A 19,578-nucleotide genomic window follows, 5' to 3' on the forward strand; every position below is an offset into this window, starting at 1 on the left:
ATTGGCATACCAGCTGCCAGGTTTTATTTGCCATATTACAACTTTTCCGGACCTTCTTGTGTATGCAGGAATGCCAGACATTGTTGATTTAGCATGTGCCAATTTGGAAGAATCTGTGAAATTTGGATACCCTCAAATCATCAGCTATGACACAACATTTGAGATGGGGGATTTTTATGTGTCTATTCTGGCAATGAGAAACACTGCACTGGTAAACCCAGTGTTTCCAGTTGGCTTCCATGCTACATGAACGGAAATTTATGCAAAATCATGAGCAGTTTTTGACTGATACAGTTTACAGTTGACAGGGAAAAGGGAATTGTGGCTGCTTTGAAAAAAAAACTTTACCACACTAAGCATAGTGTTTTGCCACAACCACATCTTGTGAGACGTTGAACACTGGGTAAAGGGATGATGTAAAGGTACTGAAAGACCATGTTGAACAGCTGATTGATTCCACCTCTCCAGGTGAATTTGAGGCCCGTTACCATGCATTTGCCCAAGGATGGTCAGAGGAATTCCTCTGCTACTTTGACCAGCATCTAAAATCAGATATTTTTGAAAACACAGCTGCATTTTACACAAAACATTTTACAGCATTCAAAGACAAAACCCCAACAAACAACCTAAGTGAGAGCATGAACAAAATTATTAAAAACCAAAATGAATGGCGGGGACTTCCAGTGGACGCCATGGTTCTTTCACTGTATTACATGCAGTCTTACTTCCTCTTTGAATTTCAAAGAATGAAATTTGGCTTGGGCAATTATGAGGACAAGCTAAATCTATGTTCAGCAGTGAAAGATTTACAAATGCCCTCTTTTCTTCCTTTGGAAGATATTATCAGGAGAGTCAAGTCCACCATAGAAAATGAGCCATGTAAAGTTGAAAGACTCAAACTCCTGTCATTGCAGACATCCTTGGCAAAAACAGTCACTGAAATGGGTCTTGTAAGCCTGAATACATCATTGAGAGTTTTTGTTGTAAAAAGTCCCTCAGATGAAACAGTTCATGTTGTATGGAATAACACAAATGGTGCATTATGCTCTTGTGCCAGCACTGGAAAGTGCTACCACATACTTGCAGTAGAAATGGCTACCGGGCTTAATTTATCTACTAAGCAAAAATATAGCCTCTCAGTGATGAGAAAGAGAGGGCGAGGCAATGAGACGAAATCTGGAAGGAAAAAAGCCCGAACCAAAGACTATGATTATTTGGTCAATCCGGCACCAGATTCCTTCCTCTCCTCTATCCCTGACTCTTTGGTGGGCAACATTCCATCACATTCTATGGATCCTGAAAAGGGGGGAAATGCAGAGAATAGTGACAGCTATGATGTAATAGATCTGTCAAAGGTGCCATCACAGACTGACACCCACCTGGTTGGGTGTTCAAATAACTTTGACTATTCTGTTTGTAACACTCTATCACTTTCTGTGGATCCTGAAAAGGAATGGGACACAGAACACAATGACAGTAATGATGTAATTGATCTGTCTAAGCTTGGTGCTAGAAAAGAGGACTACACTCACCAGTTTTCAAGTATGGGTAGCCTGTCTGAAACATCACCACAACTTTCTCAAGGATCCACGGCAAACAAAACAGAGGCTCCATTTGCTCCTTGGATGCATACCCAAAGTATCATCCATGACTGGTCCGAAGTCATCATAAATGCCAAATATGTTCTCGCCAATCCAGTTAATATGGAATTTGCTGTTCTTTGGACGTCGCTAAAATCTATAGAAGTAACATAATGAAATTAATGACAAATGACTTCAATTCCTAAATGGAAAAAATAAGCATTATTTTTAAGTATAAACTAATTTTTTTGTGATACAAGTTTATATAAACTTACAGTCTGTTAAACCTTAAAAAAGACAAAAAAGGACAAAAAAAAGACAGAAAATAAAAAAAATAAAAACATGTTTATATTTATAGTTACTTGCTTACCAATTTTTCTTTCTTACTTACTTAAATTTGAGTTGAGTCTTGGTTCATCCCAAGGCAAGATTTCTACTAATATGCAGTGACAGAGTGACGATTTCCTTTTCAACATTACACATTTATTTAAAGTGCTCGTATTATAGGTTATGAAATGTTCATATTTTGGTTTTGGGAGTCCCCAACAACAGGTTGACATGCATGCAAGGTCAAGACACACTTTCATTGTATTATAATATGCATTTATGTTTACCTTATTTGCTCAACGACTCCCAAACGATTCGCTCAACGATTCATTTTTCCAAACCCCTCCTTTGCGGTGATTGGTCTCATGTTAATTTCATGTAGCCTAGTCATATAAAGCTTTTTAACACTTACGCAATGCACGATGGCTTTTGAGTAAAATTACTGCATATATATATTACAATTACAATGACATAAATGTGGTTTTCCCCGATCGTTATTAAGGTACATTAAGCCACGTTAAGCTGTTTCCTTAAAATAGACTTCTATGGTGGAGAACGCTTAACGTGATATTATTCACTTTATACGCTGAATAAGAGCTCGTTCTTTTGACAGCAGAAAGTATTTATCATAAGTAAAATTTGACAGAAATTTGGTTTTCCCAGGTCATTGTTAATCTACGTTAAACCACGTTATGCTGTTTCCTTTATAATGGACTATGGGGGAGAAAGCGCTTAACGTGAAATTATTCACTTTATATGTGGAATAAGAGCTCGTTCTTTTGACAGTAGTTAGTGTTTTTTACAAGTAAGGTTTGACAGAAATTTGGACTTCCCTGGTCAATGTTTGAGTACATTAAGCCACGTTAAGCATTTTAGTCCTTCATTAACTGCTAGAGGTAATTAACCCTAAAAACAGCAAAAAAACAGAATATTGTTACAATATTTTGAACTATTGTAAAACATTTTCCAACATAGGGGAAGATGCCCCATTATTAAAAACAGTATTTACTTTTAAGTTGTAGCATCATTAGATATAAGGATGTTGATGCATGAGTTATTATAGAAAATAAAAAGGAACATTTCCTCATTTACTTGTCATAGCACTAAAATGTACTTACAAAATATCAAAATGACTTTTGTTATCATTCTTGTTTATTTTTATATGTGTAGTTAATCTACATGTCATTAATGTAATGTACTTGTAGCTTCCCCCAGTGACTTCTCTTTGGCGATTTATTGACTGGACCGACTTGAGATGCCGTGCGAACTAAATACACAAATGTAGAATAAAAACAAAGAACATAAAAACAAATACATAAATAAAAGTTGTCTTTACAAGCATTCCAAACAAAGTTAAGTTCATCTAATAATTTAACTACAATATTTATACAGATATTTACCTTTCACACAGTAACATTATTTACAACCACATGTAATACAAATTAAACTTATTTCATTGGCTGCTTGTTACTAAAGGAAGAGCTTTAAACTTGCTTTAATTTAGCTCACTATCTTTGACTTGAAGTTTTTTCTTCTGTGTTATTTGAACAATTAAACCTTCTTGTGCCATCAATGTGGCAATATTTGTTTTTAATTAATTACAAAGTATTCCAAGCGCCACAAAACTGCTCGTCCCCACAGCCATGTACAGCGGGAAAATTTCTTTATTGCAGGTTTTTATACCATTTAAAATACAAAAGTCTATTCATAACTATCAAATATATGATGTGAATGACATAGAAATCAAAATGCCAAATGAATATTATAAAATATATAATGAAAACAGTGGTCAGTTGTGTCACTGGTGTTACAGCTTAACAAAAATAATTTATTTTGTAATAAAAATCACACTGATGACATCATCTGACTTCCTCATTCCTATTTTCTAAAGATCTATGAAAAAAGGCCCATGTTTAGTACACTGTTTCTTTTCAGTTATCAGATATTCTCATTTATCTCATGATTTCATATGAAGCTTTTAGTTGACGTCACTGGTTTGACCCACTTTATTGTTAGGGAATTGTAAAAAAAAACTAGAATACAATTGGATTAAAGTACTTCATTTAGTGAGTATACCATGATTGACAACATGTGGTTTGATATCTTGCAGCAGATTTTTTGTAAAATGCATTTTTCGTGAAAACTGTCACTGGTGTTACTGTCAATGGTGTTACCTTCCTTGTGGGTAACACCAGTGAAGATAGGTTTGTTTATATTCTTTTACTAACTGCTTTCACTAAATGCCAAATGTCACAATTTAGTCTCATCTAATAATTATAGCTGAAGAATAAGGATCTTTGGTCTAATGTATGTCCCTGGTGGTACCGTGTTTTTTTTTTGTCACATTAAATAAAATGTATCACATGTAACATGATAATTATACATCCATTGAATTCTGCAACACTCAAGAGTTAAGATTTAAAGGATTGCATCATTACTTGTTTATAACTGTTTTTCAAATATTTTCATTTTTGTAGCAAATACATGGTTGTGCAAATGAACTAACATCATTCAATCCCACTTTTAACAAACCCAATTAAAATAAATAAAACAATCTCCTTATTTGTTGCATTATCATTATTTTTCTGTAACTCTGACTATATGTGCTGAACAAAATCAAGAAATAAGTTTTCATAACAACCTTTAAAATTGCCAAAGAAGGGAACACCAGTGACAAAAACATGGTACATGTGGTCTTTAAATAAATATACAAAAAGCTGTCATTTATGTGTATTCATAAAGTGAAAAGGTCATGTAATAATGTGGTCTAAGTTTAAATGTTAAAAAAGTAAATACATTTTTAAAAATCTAGCCATACCAAAAGTGGACGTTTCTGTAGAATGACCCAACAACCAATGGCAGCCCGAATGGTAAATTTATTCTATTATGTATCTGCAGGCATATGAATATTTACATATTAGCTACACCTCCAAACTGAATGATTTCACAATCAAATATTATGTATTATTATCTATTAGAGTGAAGAATTATGGCCTCTTGTGGCTGTGAACAAAGAAACATGGATGCCACAGCCATTTTTAACAAAGTAAAGATGCATTAAACCAGGCATTTGTATTGCTTTTAAACAGCACCCTGTATTGTCCGGTTTGGATGTGTGTAATCTACATAATATGTCATGCAGTTGCCACCCTCAAAGTATTTTAATGTATATCAACAATTACAATACAAAGGGAAATAATCAACAATTATAATATGTCCATAATCATGTAACCCCATAGATGTTAAAAATGTGCTGTTTTCACTGCTCATTATCATAGCACAATAAAATATTAGCCTACTTCTTAAAATCAGCTTGAAACATTCATTAGAGCTGAGTTACTGTGATCTAGACTGCCTCTGCTTTTTAAAGTGTGAAAGGTTATAATGTTTCTCTCCATTGTGATATCTCTAGTGTAGTTTAGTTCCTCCCACAGTCAAAACACATGACCTTTCACATCTTTGTCTTTTCTTGTGTAATTTTAAAAGACAGTAGGACACTCAGAAGCAAAGACCATGAGATGCAGGCTTATCTTCAACAGGATTCTCAATTCAATTTCAATTCAAATTTATTTGTATAGCGCTTTTTACGATACAAATCGTTGCAAAGCAGCTCTACAGGAATTTGTTTCCACAATATATTTATATATTGCAGAACCTTAATATGTTTGACTTATGGCAAAATTTGGTAATTCTGTATGTTGTCTGAGCATTGGCATCCTCCGAAGTCCTCTGAGGGGTTGACATCATCTTTCTTAGGTGTTCGGTCATCTCAGATCATTTAAGGGTTGGATCCAGACTGAAGCTTCTGTCATTCCTAGTTACCACGGGATGTTAATCAACAGAGAAACAAATAGAGACATAATTAGCGTAGCTGCTGTTCCATCTAAGCAAAAATTATTTGTTCAACCCAAGCTAAAGTATAGTAATAAACGTACATTTGATCAGATATAACTGCAGTACAAGATTATAAGATGCATTATGTGAATGCTTGGCTAAAGAGATGTGTCTTTAATCTAGATTTAAACAGAGAGAGTGTGTCTGAACCCCGATCGTTATCAGGAAGGCTATTCCAGAGTTTGGGAGCCAAATGTGAAAAGGCTCTACCTCCTTTAGTGGACTTTGCTATCCTAGGTGCTACCAAAAGTCCAGAGTTTTGCGACCTTAGGGAGCGGGTTGGATTGTAGCGTGGTAGAAGACAAGTTAGGTACGCAGGAGCTAAACCATTTAGGGCCTTATAGGCAAGTAATAATATTTTGTAAATGATACGGAACTGAATAGGTAGCCAGTGCAGAGACTGTAAAATTGGGGTAATATGATCATATTTTCTTGACCTGGTAAGAACTCTAGCCGCTGCATTTTGGACTATCTGTAGCTTGTTTATTGAAGATGCAGGACAACCAGCTAGCAGTGCATTACAATAGTCCAGTCTAGAGGTCATGAATGCATGAACTAGCTTTTCTGCATCAGAAACGGGTAGCATGTTTCGAAGCTTGGCAATGTTTCTAAGATGGAAGAATGCTGTTTTTGTAACATGGGAAATATGATTTTCAAAGGACAAGTTGCTGTCTAATATAACACCCAGATTTTTGACTTTAGAGGACGTAACAATGCATCCGTCTAGTTGCAAATTGTAATCCAAAAGATTCTGTGTACAGTTTTTTGGTCCAATAAGTAATATCTCTGTCTTATCTGAATTTAATAGGAGGAAATTATTGGTCATCCAATCTTTTACATTTTTTACACAATCTACTAGCTTAGATAGTTGAGAAGTTTAATCTGTTTAATCTTGTTGAGATATATAGTTGAGTATCATCAGCATAACAATGAAAACTAATCCCGTATTTTCTAATAATATTACCAAGAGGCAACATGTATATTGAAAATAGCAGAGGACCTAGGACAGATCCTTGTGGTACTCCATACTTTACTGGTGATAATTGAGATGACTCCCCATTTAAATGAACAAAGTGGTAGCGATCGGACAGGTAGGATCTAAACCATCTTAAAGCCTGCCCTTGAATACCAGTATAGTTTTGTAGTCGATCTATGAGTATGTCATGGTCTATAGTGTCGAATGCAGCACTAAGATCAAGTAATACTAGCAATGAGATGCAGCCTTGGTCTGAAGCAAGAAGCAAGTCATTTGTAATTTTAACAAGTGCAGTTTCTGTACTATGGTGAGGCCTGAAACCTGACTGAAATTCTTAATAGAGATAATTTTTTTGCAAGGAGGAGCACAATTGAGCAGACACAACTTTTTCTAAAATTTTAGACATAAACGGAAGATTTGAAATGGGTCTGTAATTTGCCAGTTCATTAGAATCTAGTTGTGGTTTCTTAACAAGAGGCTTAATAACTGCCAGCTTGAATGGTTTTGGGACGTGACCTAAATATAACGATGAGTTAATAATACGGCTACGGGTAACAACTCTTTCAGTAATTTAGTAGGTACAGGATCTAATAATGCTAACGGGCTATAAGCTAATAGCAGACTCGAGAAATCAAAAAAATTGTGATAACAAGGCGCTCTGATTGGTTTTGTTTTAGAATGCTATAGTGGATATATTCACACGTTATAGAAACGAAAATGATAGTGTATAAAATTGTTTTTAAGATAGAAAATAGACGACAAAGAATCAACTTGATGGAGCTCAAACTCAAAACACGCCTTTATTGAAAATGTGCCGTTTGGTGCTGCAGTCATGAAGTCCAACTAAGCACTGTATTTTATAAGCAGTTAAACTTCAAAAGTGACTCCTTAACCAAGGCATTGAAAGACAATACAAAAAATTGCTCTAGCAAACCCAGTCCCTAAAGATAATAGAAACCTGAATGGCTTAAGCAGCACCTGGTCAGGAGAAGTAGAGGCATTTAAATGTTCACATAGTTTGACTCTCACTTGAAACTACAACGTTCACCTTAGTTTTTCATGTGACGTTAAATCAAGACACAAGATCAGTGAATCTTAAACACATTCTTACATCTGTTTTCCCACAACACCCAGCCATAAAACAATAGTGAGGCTTCTCCTTCGTACAAACTATCACATGTTTCTTCAGGTATAATGCTCATTCTTTTACTGTATTGATCACAGTTAAATGGATTTTGTCCACAGTGAGAATGCAGATGTAACTTAAGAGTGCTACATGTAAGAAACATGTGGCTCGTCTCTATTGTGGATATTCATGTGTTTCTTAAGGTTTCCTTTTTGTGTGAAATTCTTTCCACACCGATCACATGTGTGCAGCTTTTCTCCAGTGTGGATCCTCTCATGTATTTTCACATATCTTGGCCAATAAAATCTCTGGCCACAGTGTGAACACTCGTAAGGCTTTTCTCCAGTGTGAACGGTCTGGTGCTTTCTCAGCTCAGTGGTAGTAACAAAGGTCTTCCCACAATCAAAGCACATATGTTCCTTCACACCACTGTGTCTTTTCTGGTGTACTTTGAAGCGACTCGGCTCACTAAAACTCTTTCCACACAAAGAACACGTATGAGGCTTTTCTTTTGTATGAATTTTCAGGTGGACCCTTAGGATTGAAGCTGATGTAAAAGCTTTCCCGCACAGGTCACAGTAATATGGTCTTTCTCCAGAATGCGAACGCAGATGTGATTTAAGACTGCTCGCATATGTAAAACTCTTCCCGCACTGGTCACATGGGTACGACTTTTCTCCAGTGTGGATCTTCATGTGACCATTAAGGTTTCCTTTCTGTGCAAAACTCTTCCCGCACTGGTCACATGGGTACGGCTTTTCTCCAGTGTGGATCTTCATGTGACCATTAAGGTTTCCTTTCTGTGCAAAACTCATCCCACACTGATCACACGTGTGTGGCTTCTCTCCTGTGTGGATTTTTATGTGTTGCTTCAGGTGGCCTTTTTGTGTGAAACTCCTCCCACACTGATCACATGTGTGTGGTTTCTCTCCTGTGTGGATCCTGGTGTGTTTCTTAAGGTTTACTTTTCGTGTGAAACTCTTCCCGCATTGATCACATGTGTGCATCTTCTCTGCATCATGAACCCTCATGTGAAGTTTAAGGCTTTTTTTGTTTGGTAATCTCTTTCCAGTCTGAGGGCAAGAATTTTTGTCTCTCCTTAATGACTTTTCTCCAGTTTGGACGTGATGATTTATCTCCTCTCCTTCACTCAGTTCTTCACTCTCCTCGATCTGTTCCATGTAGTCTAAAATAAAACATAAAAAATTAATTATTTTCATCCATCTATTCTCCAGACCACTTAAGTAAATATAATGAGATTTTACTCAATTTACAAAATGTTCAAAAAATTTGAAGCAGAGATACAGGTGCATCTCAATAAATTATAATGTCGTGGAAAAGTTCATTTATTTCAGTAATTCAACTCAAATTGTGAAACTTGTGTATTAAATAAATTCAGTGCACACAGACTGAAGTAGTTTAAGTCTTTGGTTCTTTTAATTGTGATGATTTAGGCTCACATTTAACAATTCACTCAACAAATTAGAATATGGTGACATGCCAATCAGCTAAAAACACCTGCAAAGGTTTCCTGAGCCTTCAAAATGGTCTCTCAGTTTGGTTCACTAGGCTACACAATCATGGGGAAGACTGCTGATCTGACAGTTGTCCAGAAGACAATCATTGACACCCTTCACAAGGAGAGTAAGCCACAAACATTCATTGCCATAGAAGCTGGCTGTTCACAGAGTGCTGTATCCAAGCATGTTAACAGAAAGTTGAGTGGAAGGAAAAAGTGTGGAAGAAAAAGACGCACAACCAAATGAGAGAACTGCAGCCTTATGAGGCTTGTCAAGCAAAATTGATTCAAGAATTTGGGTGAACTTCACAAGGAATGGACTGAGGCTGGGGTCAAGGCATCAAGAGGAATTTGGCTACAGTTGTCGTATTCCTCTTGTTAAATCACTCCTGAACCACAGACAACGTCAGAGGCGTCTTACCTGGGCCAAGGAGAAGAAGAACTGAACTGTTGACCAGTTGCCCAAAGTCCTCTCTTCAGATGAGAGCAAGTTTTGTATTTAATTTGGAAACCTAGTCCTAGAGTCTGGAGGAAGGGTGGAGAAGCTCATAGCCCAAGTTGCATGAAGTCCAGTGTGAAGTTTCCACAGTCTGTGATGATTTGGGGTGCAATGTCATCTGCTGGTGTTGGTCCATTGTGTTTTTTGAAAACCAATGTCACTGCACCCGTTTGCCAAGAAATTTTGGAGCACTTCATGCTTCCTTCTGCTGACCAGCTTTTTAAATATTCTGGTTTTATTTTCCTGCAGGATTTGGCACGTGCCCACACTGCCAAAAGCACCAAAAGTTGGTTAAATGACCATGGTGTTGGTGTGCTTGACTGGCCAGTAAACTCCCCTGACCTGAACCCCAGAGAGAATGGGGTATTGTCAAGAGGAAAATGAGACACAAGAGACCAAAAAATGCAGATGAGCTAAAGGCCACTGTCAAAGAAACCTGGGCTTCCATACCACCTCAGCAGTGCCACAAACTGATCACCTCCATGCCACGCCAAATTGAGGCAAAAGGAGCCCCTACCAAGTATTGAGTACATATACAGTAAATGAACATACTTTCCAGAAGGCCAACAATTCACTAAAAATGTTTTTTTATTGGTCTTATGAAGTATTGTAATTTGTTGAGATGTGAATTGGTGGGTTTTTGTTAAATGTGAGCCTAAATCATCACAATTAAAAGAACCAAAGACTTAAACTACTTCAGTCTGTGTGCTCTGAATTTATTTAATACACGAGTTTCACAATTTCAGTTGAATTACTGAAATAAATGAACTTTTCCACGACATTCTAATTTATTGAGATGCACCTGTAGATGTAAATCAAATTCAGGAAATCAGAATTCCAGATTTTTCCTCGCACCTCCTTTCATTGACCATTTGTTGAAAATTAAAAACTTTCTTAGAAAGTGTCCTGTGTATTACTTGATATGTTAACTAAATATGAAATAACATTTCACAACCCATATGACTTTTCATACTACAAATAATAACTTTAATGTTCATTAATCATTAATGATGATTCAAAAATAAACACCAACCTCTTTGTTCTTCGGTCTCTTCATGTTCCATTCTGCAGGATTCTGGGTCTCTCATGTTCTCAGTGTTCAGCTCTGCTTCACTTCTAGGCTGATGGGAATATTCCAGCTTTTATTGGTGAGTTGTTGTGGGAGGAGCTTCACTGAAGGTGAGTTGTTGTGGGAGGAGCTTCACTGAAGGGGAGTTGTTGTGGGAGGAGCTTCAAGCTGTGTGGCAGGAATAGAAGATCTGCTAAAATCCAAAATAATCAGTTAATGAATTGATGTTTTCATTATTTCACACATTTTAAGTATTCAATGTTTTGTTCACATTTTCAAAGATGGATAGATAAAAGTAAAAGTTCACATTCTATGAGTTGTTTTATTTTTTTATGTGCGAGTCGATCTAATATAAACCTCAACCTTTTCATTCGTTTATCTATCATGAGAACAAACTAACAAAGAAATAGATATACACACACATATAAATCAAATATAAAAATATATGAATAAAACAGAAGAAAGGACTGATTCAGAAGTAATTGTACAGATGTATAAGCAACAAAAAACATTTCAACTTAGTTGAACTGCAGTTGGTTTCAGTCTGTTTACACCAATTGAATGAGCTTTAAGTGGCAGTTCACAGGTGATTTAAAGACATCAGCGTCATGAATGAGGTGAAAACAGGAACTATTACCATGAAATCTGCACTTCTGAAAAGCTTTACATGATCATCAGCAGAGATTTCACTGTATTCACACTTTAATTAATTGTTTACATACAGCATTTGAATCAATTTAGGTTCCAATACAATAGTATATAAACTGAGAAGGTTTAGTAGACTGAATTTACCATTTGAGGCATAGATGATGAAGTCAAGCAATCCAGGTGTCTGACATTAACCTTTTGTTTCTAGGCTGATTGGATTAGCACCTATGCATTTGAATCACACTGTTATGCTGATGATGTCAGGGCTGGGGAAATTCTGGTAATGGGCCGATTCCTGTACTGTATTTGCATGCTTTGTTCCGAGTGTATCCACCTCTATGTAAATCCCTCCCCCTTGAAATGCATATAAATTACAATGTCTACTACCATAGTTAGACTTGGATGACTACAGCGACTACAGCGAGTTCTCAATAAAGAGTAACTTATCCCAAAGTCTCCTGGTCTCTGCTTTGACGAAGGAAAAAGTTTCCAACACTAAGGAAGGTAGACACCATACTGTTGAACAGGTAGTATAAGTAAAATAATACAAAAGAAAGGTAAGCCTAATCACTCCTCTGCTAATGAAGAAAGAAAAACTATAAACGTGACAGTAAATTTTTTTTAATAATTTTTTATAACTTTCACATGCTTCATTAAATCCTCGGCTGTAGCATGCCCCATGAACTGGGATCCCAGCTATCTTGACTGTACCTGCCTGCATTCCCAAAAACGTACGTGAAGGTCCAGCTGTTTCTTTTTGGAGGTGCGATTCAGACTTTCGTGAAAGATCAGCACGAATGGTCCCGTTACTTTCGAAATTAGGTCTCTCTTGATCAAATCCGATAGTCCAAAGCGTGCAATGTAGGCAGTTTTATCTTTCCTGCACCTGAATGATTTAGCAATGTCAGAGTCTGGAAACATCGTCTGAAACAACGGGGTCTCACGGGGGTTGCAGAGCTGCAGTGTGGAGCCACCAGATACTTGGCAGAACTGGATGATAGCTGTCATTTGCTGGAGACCCTTCACAACAGTTAGATGTTTCAGTGAGTCTCCAGTGCCCGTACACCTAACGTTCCCAGTTTAATCGCTTTCTTGTATACTAAGCAGTAGGCTTCAAATACATTGTTAGCAACTGGCCTTAACCAAGCCCTAAATTCAGTTTTTTCAAGCCAAGTATCGCTAAACTTGCACTTCCCTATAGCATTTTAGAGTGGCCTTTTATTGTGGCCAGCCTAAGGCACACCTGTGCAATAATCATGCTGTCTAATCAGCTTCTTGATATTTATTTTATTTTATTTTTTATTTAACCTTTATTTAAACAGGAAAAGTCCCATTGAGACACAGTCTCTTTTACAAGGGAGTCCTGTATAGCACGTTCAAACATAGGTTACAAGACAATAAATTACAATATAAAATACAACGCAGATTTACACAAGATTTACATGTGAAGATGCAGTGAATTTAAAATATATAAACAAACGAAAATAGTGGCTAGAAACCAATGTCCACCCACCATTAATTAAAACAATTACACATGTCCGTCCGCATATCCGATATTCTTTTTTTAAAAGCAGCTAGTGAAATTAGCGCACCAATCTTAAGTCCAGACTGGAGTTCATTCCAGGACGAAGGACCATAGAATGACAAACCCCTCTTTCCTGCTTCTGTCCTCATTCTTGGTACATTAAAAAGTAGTACATCACTAGATCTTAATCGATATGTACTTTGGGTACGAACAAATTTTAAACAAATATAAGACGGCAAAATACCTAAAATCGCTTTATAAATAAAAATGTACCAATGTCGCATCCTGCGCGATTTAAGTGACGGCCAATTTACCATATTATATAAGATGCAATGATGTGTCTGATAGCCTGCATTTGTAATGAACCTGAGAGCCGCATGATAAAGAGGGTCTAATATTGACAAAGTAGATGGACAAGCAAATTGATAGATATGCCACACCTGTGAGGTGGATGGATTATCTCGGCAAAGGAGAAGTGCTCACTAACACAGATTTAGACAGATTTGTGAACAATATTTGAGAGAAATAGGCCTTTTGTGTACATAGAAAAAGTCTTAGATCTTTGAGTTCAGTTCATGAAAAATGGGGGCAAAAACTAAAGTGTTGCGTTTATATTTTTGTTCAGTGTATGTATATGCAGGCATATGAATATATACATATTAGCTACACATCCAAACTGAATGATTTCACAATCAAATATTATGTATCATCTATTAGAGTGCTTGTAGGTGCATGATTGTCCATTTTACGATCTTGTTTCTGATGCGTTGTTTGGACTTGAAAAGAAGACTGACAATAATACGCAATGGCCATACTTTATAAATACATTTTGCGCCCTCTAGTGGCTTGAAAGAAAACTACACAACTGAAAATGGCTCCTACAACATAATGCATCTCTTAAAGCTGAGTTTTACTCGTTTTAATAATAATCACTCACTGAATAAGAAAGATTTTATAGTTAAGATGGTGATTAAAATTGTTATTTTAATGATGTTACTTTTGCATGGCAATACTTGCATTTTTCTAATGACATTATAATACCTAAACATTCGTCTAGTGCTGTAATACACAGAGAAAACAGTTATTAGTGTAATCTGAATATAATACAGTTTAAACTTTTAAAAAAGGTGTCATGCTGGTCTCACCTCTTCAGAGAAACACAAGAATGTTTTAAAAGGAAGTTTTGGTGGGACTAGTCTCAGCCTCAGACGTCACACCCACGGACCGTTGGCTAAACGTCTGATGCATATGGCACACTCATCTGGAATATTTTCTGCAATCTTTTTTCAAGATAAATTAAAATATTTTTTAATTTTCATAATTCACAATTTATGTATACAGTGCAACAGCAAAAACTGTGAGGTAAAAATAGATTTTTCCAAGCGGAAAAGGCACTGATTTCATGGAATGACCCCACCACACACTCCTATGAAAACTAGGGGTGGGAGAAAGAAATCGATTCACCTAACTATCGTGATTCTTTTCAAAATGACTGAAAAATTGATTGGTTTATCCCAGAACCAATTTATATTTAATTATTTAATTAAATTAAATTAAATTATTTTACTATTAATAAGAGGTGGTGGGGAGAAGTTACCACTTTTATTCCAACAGAGGGCAAAATGTAATTGTTGTTATCTGGACTTGAAAACATTGTATCCGTTTCAGAGAAAGCGCGAGAAAGCAAATCCAGCTTTGCGGAGGCAGAGGATGAAACCTCTTCGAGAATTCTTTCTGCACCTTTGTGTTAAGTCCCAAGTGTGGAAACAATTTGGATTTACACATTGCCGGGAAAAGCAGCGCTAGACATGACTAATGGCCCTTTCAGACAGGATGTGGAATGCACTGCGCTATGAAACCCATGGCTTGCGTAGCGCGAAGATGGTTTGTAGCTGCGTCGACTGGAGCGCTCCATTGGCTAGCTGCTCACGTGCACGCCACGGTCAAAATAGTTCAACTTTCGCTGCTGAACTCAGTGACGATTATCTGAGCAGCCAATAGAACGCGGCATCCAAACAAGCGCGGAAAGCAAATGGATGAACAGCTAGTGTGTGCTGGAACTTCTGGAGCTATACATACATAATACAGAGAAAAGCTGTGTCATGGAGAAATATCTCAAATCAAGTTGGCATGTCAGGTGTGTTTTAAGTCAGGTAGCTTCTTGTAGGTAGGCAATATGCTACCCAATATGAACCCAGCGGCCAGCGCAGCGCATTCGGTATCCTGTCTGCAAGGGCCATAAAACGGTATGCAAAGTAACATAGCACTTTATTTCATTTCAGAGGGTTGTTTTCTACTTATTTTGTTGCACATTTGACTATTATATTAATGTGCAAGTTCAGGGTTTTGGTTCTTGAAAGATTCATGGTTCAAGGTACTTGAACTATATACACTGTGTGTGTGTGTGTGTATGCACCCAAAATAAAAGTTAAGAAAGATGTGATGCATTGTTTTTGTTAACCCTTAAAGACCTAGAACATTTTTGGGGCACCTGACACACCTGTACTTTTCTTAGTTTTTTTCAGACCTATTCTAGCAGTCAGCATCAAGTGCCATATATCATTATAAACAGGAGAACTGAAGTTTCAGTCTAGCTAAATTAAGAAAAACGCAAGCAATATATATATTTTTTTTACTGTTTAATCGAACAGAAACTCCTGAAGTTTAGATTTTTTTCTTTAAAAAGTTGTATTTGTGTGTTTTACACTTCCTAATAAAATTTTGTCTACATATAACATTCCCCAAACAAGTTATAGCCATTTATTACAATATTGTTATAGGCGCTTTTCAGTGAAAAACAGGTCTATTTACTTTACTTACAATATAGATTTATCCAAAAAAACATTTAGAGAGTAAAGAAAATGGAAACCGTGTAATATAATAACAAAATACATTAAAAAAAATGCACTTTTTTTTCCTGGAAAAAAAAATATTTTCAATCTGAGTATGAACAACAAACACAAACAGTGCAGCAAGTTGTGAAAAAATTGCCTTGTGTAACAAAAATACAAGCAGTGCAAATGATTCACAAACAACACACACAATGGGTGAGAAATATATAGAGTGCAATAGAAAAAAACAGTGCAAATGATCTTTATGAACTATATAATATTATTTACATAATAAAAGAGCCAAATGGATCGATCCGCTGGCTTCACTCTGCGTCAGAATTTATTTTACCGGGACATCGCCTCACGACGCGAAGACCTAAATTCCAGTGCTTTATCTGATTTGTACCGATTTTTCATCCTTGCTTTTGATTTATCTTATGCCAAAGTGCTCTCTCCTGTGTTTTTCTGGGCTTTTTCAGAGTGCTCTCATGCAAATGTGTTATTTTGTGTTTGTTTTCATGCACGCACGACACTTTACTTTCAGTCTGCATTTGCTCAAATTCCCATAGAAACACGCTAAACAACGGTTCAAAAGACCAAAACCTATGTTTATTGGTTGAATATTTGAACGTTTGAACCAATCTGGGCACGGGGGGTGGGACTAAGCGTCAACAATCATTTCTGTTTGGCTCAGAGGAACGAAATGCATTGGTTTCTTCTGACCAATCAATGTTGTCAAAATGTGATGACGTACGCTGAGCCTCTGAATAACCAACTGAGACAATTGTGATATCTCCAAAAAGCGGAGAATCTCTGTTTTATGACACTTTTTAAAGTATTCAGATATGATTAGCGGTTCAAAAGTTAATTTAAGAACAATAGTTATTTTTCGGTCTCGGTTTTTGAGGGTTAATATGACTCTTTAAAGGTATTATCAAGTATTTTCCATTGTCAGGTCTTTAATAAGCAAACAATCACAATAAATTGTAATATTGAATCGTAATAGTTACAAATAATCGCAATACTCAATTATCACAATTGAATCGGAATACTATGGCAACCTCTGTGGCTGCTCATCTTGGCCAGGTCCCTTCTTGAAAAGAGATTCTAAATCTCAGAAATCTAATTTTTAAACTTTGTTCTGGTTAAATTCAGGACAAAAAAGTAAAATAAAATAAAGGACAATAAAAAAAGTATACGCGTTTTCTCATACACTTTCCAAGATGGCACCACAACTTGCCGTCTCTCTTGTTTTGTCTCAGTTTGCTGTACCTGTGTTCCTTGTCTGTCTGGTAACACAAGCACACAACGACGAGACCCAAAAAACTAAGACTGAACAGAACGGAACTTATATACACAAACAAATGAGGATAATAAACTAGACTCAGGTGAACAGAATGACACAATCAAGGGGAGACAGAAACTAGGTCAAGGGGCACATGGGATGAATGAAAAGAAACTCAAAGTCCAAGTGATGGTGATAGCATAATGTCACACTGTATTAAATAAATTATGATAAAATTCTCCACGATAAGTTATACCGTTTCATATTTTAATACATATATTAATACAGTTGTCTGATTGATTTTATGGTCTCAAGCATTCAGAAATCACACAAAATTTAGCAGTTTTACTACGATAAAAAACATGGTTACTTTTTGTAAGGGTTGCTGTAGCATTTCTATCGTAAAAAGGTGGCCAAAAATGAAAGATTAAGTGGATATTTTAATTAGCCTAAATAGGTCGATATTAAAGGACTTGATGGTTCTGTAAGTGTATTACCAGGCCTTTGGCTCCCTTTGTAACAATATGTAATGTAAATATCTAAATTGTTTATTTTGTATTACATTATGTATTTTAACAAAGTTTTTCAATGAAACTATATAATTATTAATTAACCAATCATTATTGCCTCATTGTTTTGTTAAGTCATTTTAAAGGCAGGTTGGCTTAGGTCTGTTTTTATAACCACAAAAAATATTATCTTCTTTCAAGAACAATGTTAAACTTATAAGAGCAATGATTTTTGGTTTTATTCATAGTAAAACCATGGCTAGTTTTCGTAAGTGAACATGGAAAGTCAGAGAGAATATTATATGCGTTGTTGGTGGTTAAATTATTACCAACATTAAAACACGTTATTAACCTCAACAGCCAAAAACATTTCACAGGATTATGAATGTAGGCTATCTAAAAGTGATGCATGGGCTTCATACTTTTTTCTTTTCTCTGCGCCGGATTGCTGATGTCTTTTCACGGGCATAGCTGTCCATCAATTATGATCATTTGCTTTCAGCCGCAACCATGAGATGCGAGCGGTCGCTGATGCGGGAATGCTGCGTCACGTGTGAATAGCCTACTGCCTACTATGTCTGCACTCACCATAAAACACATTTTTTTATAATTTTTTTATAATAGTGGATACGGTGTACACTATTGTCATTCCTGTGCACAGAATTCAGCACAGTCGTACTGGTGTTGTGAAGACTGTACATCGTTACATCGTAACCTTGTAATGCCAGTCAACGTTCTTTCACTTCCTGATGATGACTTGGAAGGTGATACAACCGAAAATCAAAAGTTTTACATGGTAACTAATTTTTCTGTTTTATTTCTATGATAGGCCTATACTTTGCTGTATTATTTAAAGAATATGTTACTGTAATGTTTCTATTGTTGTGGTTTTGATGTTTTTAGTAAGTGTAATGCAATGTATTGACTTGAGATGGGAGTTAAGTCTCTTTTCTGGAGAACTTGTGTGTCCAAATGTATGAATTATTTAGCTAGCACGTAACAGGCATATTTGTCTATGAGTGTCTGGGGATTGGCCACCCTCTTTTCACTTTAATTCCTTTGGGGAATAGTGTCTACACTGAATTAAACTGTAATTTCATGATATTTTGAACACTTTATAAAAAAGTTTTCCCCTTCTATTTTCTCATTACGGTATGTGGCTGTTGAGTGTATGTACCTGATATTATGTTGTGGTATTCAGATGTTATGTTGTGGTATACCACTGCTCCGGGTGTGTGTTCACGGTGTGTGTGTGTTCACTGCTGTGTGTGTGCACTTTGGATGGGTTAAATGCAGAGCACGAATTCTGAGTATGGGTCACCATACTTGGCCGTATGTCACGTCACTTGTCACTTGTGTTCTCTTGGTGTATGTGTATGTTTGTGTTTCAGATGGGCGGTTCCCTGAGATAATTTGCTGGAAGCTGCGATTGGTTCTCCTCCTCAGCTGACCCAGATATAAGGACTACCCCAAACACTCAATGGAGGCCATTATTGTGCCATCGTGTGTGTGACTCTGTAGTTTGCCTTTGTGCGTTGCTGGCGTCATTCATCGTCAAGTCTTTGGGTGTCTTACCAGAGAGATAGTGTGTGATTGTAATTCTGTGATAGTTTAGTTGATTTGTTTTGTTTCCATTTTGTGATATTCCTTGTTAACTTGACCCATGCCTGATTGACTACAAATTTGGATTACGATTATGTATTGTTTACTGTTAACTTGTATATATCTTTTGTAAATACGTTTTTGGTAAGTTAAAGGTGGTAAGTCTAAGATAAGTCTCATAAGTTTAA

At 36.4% G+C, this 19,578-nt stretch overlaps 1 protein-coding gene across 1 annotated transcript; it reads right to left on the reverse strand.

Annotated features, from left to right (window-relative positions):
• Positions 1-7,551: 7,551 nt before the first annotated feature.
• Positions 7,552-11,033, reverse strand: LOC306866906 (uncharacterized protein). Its single transcript, XM_079412338.1, has 2 exons — positions 10,955-11,033; positions 7,552-9,089 (listed from the first exon to the last, which is right to left on the reverse strand). The coding sequence occupies exons 1-2, from the start codon at positions 11,007-11,009 to the stop codon at positions 8,050-8,052; spliced, it is 1,095 nt and encodes a 364-aa protein (XP_079268464.1). The 5' UTR covers positions 11,010-11,033; the 3' UTR covers positions 7,552-8,049.
• Positions 11,034-19,578: the final 8,545 nt, after the last annotated feature.

The sequence above is a fragment of the Barbus barbus genome, assembly GCF_936440315.1.
Source record: "Barbus barbus genome assembly, chromosome: 4".
NCBI classification, from domain to species: domain Eukaryota; kingdom Metazoa; phylum Chordata; class Actinopteri; order Cypriniformes; family Cyprinidae; genus Barbus; species Barbus barbus.